The 6,797-nt window shown below is 36.4% G+C and overlaps 1 protein-coding gene across 1 annotated transcript; it reads left to right on the plus strand.

Annotated features, from left to right (window-relative positions):
* The first annotated feature begins 251 nt into the window (after positions 1–251).
* Positions 252–5,765, plus strand: LOC125195860 (polyadenylate-binding protein-interacting protein 8-like). The gene is made up of 10 exons (XM_048094120.2): positions 252–1,146; positions 2,342–2,452; positions 2,550–2,594; positions 3,480–3,552; positions 3,653–3,765; positions 3,915–3,974; positions 4,107–4,154; positions 4,240–4,308; positions 5,242–5,303; positions 5,393–5,765. The coding sequence occupies exons 1-10, from the start codon at positions 751–753 to the stop codon at positions 5,448–5,450; spliced, it is 1,035 nt and encodes a 344-aa protein (XP_047950077.1). The 5' UTR covers positions 252–750; the 3' UTR covers positions 5,451–5,765.
* The last annotated feature ends 1,032 nt before the right edge of the window (positions 5,766–6,797 follow it).

Below are 6,797 nucleotides of genomic sequence, written 5' to 3' on the forward strand. Positions count from 1 at the left end.
CGAATAAAACTGAATAAATTAAGGATAAATATCGTGTGATATATAAGGAAAAAAAGAATTACAATCCCAACAAAAAGAGGCAGTTATAATTTATGAATATATCCTGTCATAGAAAATAACAAACCATAACAAGCCAGCCTTAAATCATCCTTCGCATTTAGGTAACCCCACCAATTTATAACGCCCTTAACTTTAATTCATTTTATTAAATTAAATTTTATTTTACTCAACTCCTTAATTCCTGTGTTCGTGTATAAGAATGAACACAATGTGTGTGTGAGTGAGGAGCCAAAAGCCTGGCCACCTCTTAGTTTCTTCCCTAAACCACGTACAAAATCCACTGCCACTTGTGTTCAAGAATTTGTTACAGAAAGCCCTTGAATTTATTTTTCTCTCTCTCTCCATTGCCAATTTATACCATTTCTGACCTTTTTCACCAAATGGGTTTTTGATTATAGGTCCTCTATTTATTAGGTGCGCACACACACATTGAGGGAATCCATCTAGATTATTATGAGGAGATCGCCGTAATCCGTGATAGAGAGAGGAGGCCCTTTTCTTACACTGATCTCTGTATTTTTTATTTATTTTCGGAGATATAAGGATTGGGTTTTTTATCGTTGAGATAAGACGCCTAGTAAAGATTGGATTTTTATTGGCATCTAGAGTCTGAATTTTTGTGTGGATAGTGTTTTTGTTTCTTGATTTTTCTTGTAATTTGGGGTTTCTGTGTTTCTGGGTTTTGATTCCATGGCTGCTGGTGCAGAGGTATCCGGTGAGGGAGTGGTTGTTGATTCCCAAATTGCTGTTGTTGAGCCTTCATCACCCAAAAATCATGGCCCTCCTAGTGAAAAAATCGTTGAGAAAATTGAGAATGATAATGAAAATGAAACTGAGAATTTCGGTTCTGTTAATTCTGAGGAGTCAGATATAAGTAACGGTGTTAAAATTTCTGATTCGAAATTGAATGTGGATTCAAAGTCGGAGCTTCAAATGAAGGAAATTGTTGATATGTTGAAGAAACTCAAGTTGAATCCCATGGCCAAGGAGTTTTTTCCTTCTAATTATTATGATGGCCAAATGGGTGATTACAACTTTGTGCTTTCAGATAAGAATTTGGGGGATGATGGCCCTAATAATCGAAGGGTATATACACTCTCTCTCATCATTTGAATGTTGTAAATAGATGTTTTTTAATTATTTAATCTATGTGATGCTTGGTGTTGTACTGATCCATACTGTTTTGATTCGGCTTGTTCGCATTTCTGAATTGAATTGTGAGGTTTTAAACATGGAAAAGCATTTTGCTGGTGTGGTTTATGAGTTTGAATGAATTGTGTTGTAATTAACTTATTTGACAACGTGGTAACTTTTTTCATTATCGTGATTCTTGACTGAGGTTTTGTTCTTTATGAATGATCTGTTTCTGAAAACGAGATTTTTGCTTTAGCTGTTAAAAATATATTTTTTTACTGATGATGCTGAGGAAAATAATTTTATGCACTTGCAAATGATTATATTTGGCGGTTTCCCTGATGATCTTATTGTTTCAGAGTATCAGCATGAAAAGCCTTTTAGCTATCCTGACCCTCCGAATACTTCTCTGGTGATCTTAATACCATATTTGTGCTTTTATGGACTGGGTTAAATCTAAAAATTATGGCCAATGTTGCCTCATAGCTGTCTAAATCTTGCTGCAAAACTGTATTTTTGTATATGCACTCTTTATGTGTTTTTGTTGATTTTGCTGCAACACTGTTTTATGGACTGGCTTAAATCTTAAAATCACAACCATATGTATATTTTCTTCAGAATAGGAATTGTTAATTTGTACATGGTTTCATGAAATAAGCATTAATTAGTGATTACTGGACTAAACCTGTGATTTGGCACATGATTTTTTCTCATAAATCATTTTTCATAGTTCTGCTGTAAAAAGAATTGATTTTGACATGTGTACTAATGTTTAGATTCTGACCTTGCATTTTGACATTCTTTTGTATTAAGGTATTAGTAACATCAGGATCTTGTTTGTCAGAATGAGTTTGTTATCTGCACAAGTAATCCTGTTTTTCTACACATTGATGATGAAGATAATATACATTCATGGATTTGCTATTGGTATGCTAAACAACTAGTAATAATAATGTAATTACCATTTTTCTTATGTACTACTCCATAATAATTGGTGTCAGTGACTTCAGGTTTCTTTGCCTTCACCTACTCAGTCACTATTATAATTTGCTAACTGAAATTTTCAACTGTACATTCCTTTGGTTGGGTTGGCTAGTTCTGGCTTGGACCATATCTAACTGCAAATATTTTGAATTTTTCTCCTCAGAGAAGAAATAACTACAACTCAAGCAGGAAGAGAATGAGTGGCAGAGCTGCTAGAGCTCAAAGGGAAGACAGCATTAGGCGAACTGTCTATGTCTCTGACATTGATCATAATGTAAGTGAAGTTGATGAACTTCTTCTTGTCTTAGGGCTAGAAACTTGATATTCACTCATAATTCTAACTTGATTGTTCCTTTGCTTGTTAAATCAAGATTACTGAGGAGCGGCTTGCTGCTCTATTCTGCAGCTATGGACAAGTAAGTTATTCTTCTGACTGACTTTGTCATGTGAATATTTTCTGCATGCTTAATAAAAAAAAATCATGCCACCTTATCTTTAAAATCACTTCTTTCTGGAATATAATATGAGTCTACCTCTGAATGTTCAATTTTTAACCTTGAAGCGCTAGTTACTTTTCTTTGTAGGGAAATTCTTGGCTATATTGTGATTTGTGCCCATGAATTCCCACATGAATTAAACATACTTGGCCTATTTTTATACTTTCCTTTTGTTTATCACTAGTTTGTAGCCATATTTTTGTATACTGTTTTTACATGCTCCCTTGCAGCAAAAAGGACATCTGGATCGACATTTCTCTGTAGGTTTGCTTGCACATCCTTTTGTATGGAAGCCTTCCATACATGGTTTTTGGGTCTTCCAGTTCTGCTATTGTTTTTAACTACTTCTTTCTAAGCCATTTCGTAAACCACCAAGTAGGGTCTTAAAAATTATATTTAGCTCGTCTTCAGCTTTTTAGTTGCATTCACTATGAAGCGTATTTTAGTTTGAAAATATTGTCTTTACTAGTTCATTTGGCAAGTTTCTAGCACTATTTAATTTGTCTTTTTCTGCTTTAAACATTTGACGTGCTGATATCTTGGTTTGACTCGGAAAACCTATATGTCATGTTTCTTTCTTTCTTTCTTTCTTATTTTGCCTCTTTGTCTGCAATGCATACCTGGAGTCTTTGTGCCCGTGGCTCCACTTTAGAAGCCTTGGTAACTATAAATGTTACTAATTGCGTTGTTTAAGCAAATTTTCTCTTATCTTTTACTTAATGCAACTTCAACCATCATGAAATGCAACTCCATTTTTTACGGCATGCAACTTCAACACTGTAAACCTCTGTATTTCTTTTGCAGGTTCTCGATTGCCGGGTATGTGGGGATCCACACTCCCGTCTTCGCTTTGCTTTTGTAGAATTTGCAGATGATTGTGAGTCATCTCTTTCTTTCCCCCCTCTTTCATTGGAGTTCCTTACCATGAATCTCTGATCTCTGAAACATTATCGTTTCTCATGTCCTAAAATCAACAGATTCTGCTAGAGCTGCTCTTATCCTTTCCGGAACACTCTTAGGTTTCTCTCCTATCAAGGTCTTGCCTTCTAAAACTGCTATTCTCCCCGTCAATCCGACATTCCTTCCAAGGGTATGAGTTAATCATCACTATTTGTATTCTATTAAAGATTTTTTCTTGAATTCCTTTCCTCCCATCCAGTTGCTTTCACATATATTTTGTTTCTGACATCTATTTTCTAGTAACTAAACTAATCATATCAATTCTTAATCACTTTGCAGTCGGAGGATGAGCGTGAAATGTGTGCGAGGACAGTTTACTGTACAAATATTGATAAGAAGGCATGCAAACTTTCTCCTTTCCCGCTGTTATGTTGTGTTTTTGTTATTTTACTAATTGGTGCTGTATTCTGAAGATTCATTATTTATAAATTAAATATTTAATATACGCTGAATAATTTTGTCGTAATGTAGGTTACACAACTTGATGTCAAGAATTTCTTTGAAACAAGATGTGGGGAGGTATACCTTGAAGTATAGTATGACTATTCACTTTCCCTGGTTGTGCTTGGAATTGGTATGACCAGACAATTCTCTTAACTTTCAGGTTTCCCGTCTGAGGCTCTTGGGGGATCACATGCACTCTACACGAATTGCTTTTGTTGAATTCTTCATGGTATGCTACTACTTTTATTTTCTCTGTGTTCTCATTTTGTTGTCTAGTTTATGCTTTCTTATTAGAATATGGAGTATTTCATTTTCATAGTATATGATAAGTGCATGTGGGAAATGTGGATAGGACCAGGCTATCAATAGATCCAAAACCACCTTTTAACCATTCAACGAGGAGGATAAAGTTAAGGGTATTTTTAGATGAAGAGAATTCAAACGAAGCTTTATAACGTAAGGAAGGGGACTAAAAGAGAAGAAAAACAACTTGCAAGTGAACCTGCACGAAATGCGGATCAGGAATTCCTGCCCAAGTAGAATATCCACCTACTCTACTAAGATAGAAAAAGTTAATGATCCCAAATCATTCTATCTACTCTTACATAAATAACATAATGAACTAGGGTTCAGAAACAAAAGCAAGGTTGGACCTTTTATTAGGGGCCTGAATAACTTAACTAATTAAGGAATTATTTTTTTTAAAGAAAAATGAGTAGAGGCATTTAGAAATGTGAGTGTTATCCATCTATATAACAGATCAGCATTTCAAATTGTAGGGTGAATGAAAATAATGTTACCAAGGACACTCTCATGAAGATGAACAACTGATAATACTGACATCTAGCAGTAACAGAACTTGAAGCTTTTCTGCATGAATTATCTTCAATTGATGACTGCTTGTACTTTACTTTGTAGAGCTACATTGTTAGAAATCTTTTAAGTTGGAATGTTGGATTATGTTTTAAACTCAAAAGGTGGGAGGACACTAACTCTACGAACGACTACGCGTGTGTCAGGGAACCTGTGCATAAACTTGTTTTCTTAGAAAGTATCGACAAAACACATCATGTTTCTGTGTTGCCTGTCTATTTAGTATCGCGTATAAGCCTTTAATACCATGAAATCGGTCTCAAATTTGTTGGCTTAAATTAAATTTCAGGCTGAGAGTGCAATCCTGGCTCTTGACTGCTGTGGTGAGATGCTGGGATCCCAGCGTATCAGGTACCTCGTTTCCCTGAGCCTGCCCCACTCATTCAGTCTCAACTCTTTAACTTCTTCAGTCTTAACAAGTTTGAGAAACTGTTGTGTAGGGTGAGCCCTTCAAAGACACCGGTGAGGCCGCGGATGCCCCAAGCTGGAGTGCAGTAACGATATAAACTGGAATCGTCTATCCCTGAAAGGTGAAGGTTGCTGTTTGTTCTCTTGGAAGAGAGCCTGCTTCGAAATAGAAGAGGTCGTGAAACTTGCTGTGTTTCAGCTTTCCAATTTCCTGGCAACAGTGACATTTTTTTTCTTTTCCTGCTCCTGGATTTAAATTCTGAGTTTTTTTCGATGAGTGCGAACTCGGCTACGTTATATGATATTTAAACATGAATGCTATCTTGAACTACTGCAATGCTGCTTCAAAATAAATGGAAAAATCGATGCTGCCCTTGCCTTGCTCAAGGGGTGGTTTACAATTTACAGGTTTTTTGTTTATGGGAAAAAGATGATAAGTGAAGTAACATAAGTGTAGATTTTGCTTACAAAATATTTATGTTCCGCAGGCATAAAATATCTATGATACCCATATAACTTTGATTTTTGCCCATAAAATACTCATTTTTCTTGCTCTTGGGATGTAAGACCTTTACTACTAGAGGGATCCTTATATTTGTGCCATAATATTGTCTTCGTTGTCCTAAAATATCTTTACTCTGAAGGTGAATGATGTATATATATGTACAACTTACTAAAACTGAGTTAAGAGCATCCGCAGCGGTAGGAATTTTGGCGTCCGTTCGTCCGTGCCAGCAGCAAGGACGAGCTCGTCCGTCGCGGCGAGCTATCCGTTCGTGCCAGCGGCACAGCGCTGCTCTTAGCTAAGAGCACGTCCGTGCCGCTGAGCAGCCCTACGTGGCACGATTTGATTGGCCAACGGCTAAATATCGATTTTTCTTTTTTTTTTAAAAAAAAATCGTAATTAATACAAAAAAAAAAAATTGGATTCCCAAAAAATAGAGCCGTTTATGGATGTTTTTTTTGGATTTTTGTGATTTTTTTTTAAAATGCCAAAATCATCTATAAATACACACATTCATCATCCACTTTTCACATCAAATTATCTCTCATTCATACTTTTTCATACTAAATCATCTACATCTTCCTCTCTCACTCAAACCCTTTCTAAAAAATTCTAAAATGGATTTCACCGATCTCATTGCGGAAGCGGAGCGTGAAGAACAAGAATATTATGAACAATATCGTGCCGCCTATGAAGCCTATGTCGCCGCCAATACCCCCGCCCCTCCTCCTCAACCAACTAGATCAAAACGTCGCTACATCCCTCGTGATCGGGAAGGAGCCCACGAAAGGCTCGTTGCCGACTATTTTTCCGACCAGCCACGGTATCCAGAAGATTACTTTCGGCGCCGTTTTCGCATGTCAAAATGGTTGTTTATGTGTATTGTCAACACATTGTCCACCCATGTTGAATACTTTCAATCAGGTGCAGAC

Source organism: Salvia hispanica, chromosome 4 (assembly GCF_029641045.1).
Source record: "Salvia hispanica isolate PSC_SH4W2 chromosome 4, Shi_PSC_v1, whole genome shotgun sequence".
In the NCBI taxonomy this organism is placed as follows: domain Eukaryota; kingdom Viridiplantae; phylum Streptophyta; class Magnoliopsida; order Lamiales; family Lamiaceae; genus Salvia; species Salvia hispanica.

Bases quoted from the DNA above. Each gene is read 5' to 3' on its own strand.
- LOC125195860 (XM_048094120.2), top strand. From the start codon at position 751: ATGGCTGCTGGTGCAGAGGTATCCGGTGAGGGAGTGGTTGTTGATTCC. The intron at 4,155-4,239 runs GTATACCTTGAA...CTTAACTTTCAG, and splicing joins TTGAAACAAGATGTGGGGAG to GTTTCCCGTCTGAGGCTCTT. The intron at 5,304-5,392 runs GTACCTCGTTTC...ACTGTTGTGTAG, and splicing joins CTGGGATCCCAGCGTATCAG to GGTGAGCCCTTCAAAGACAC.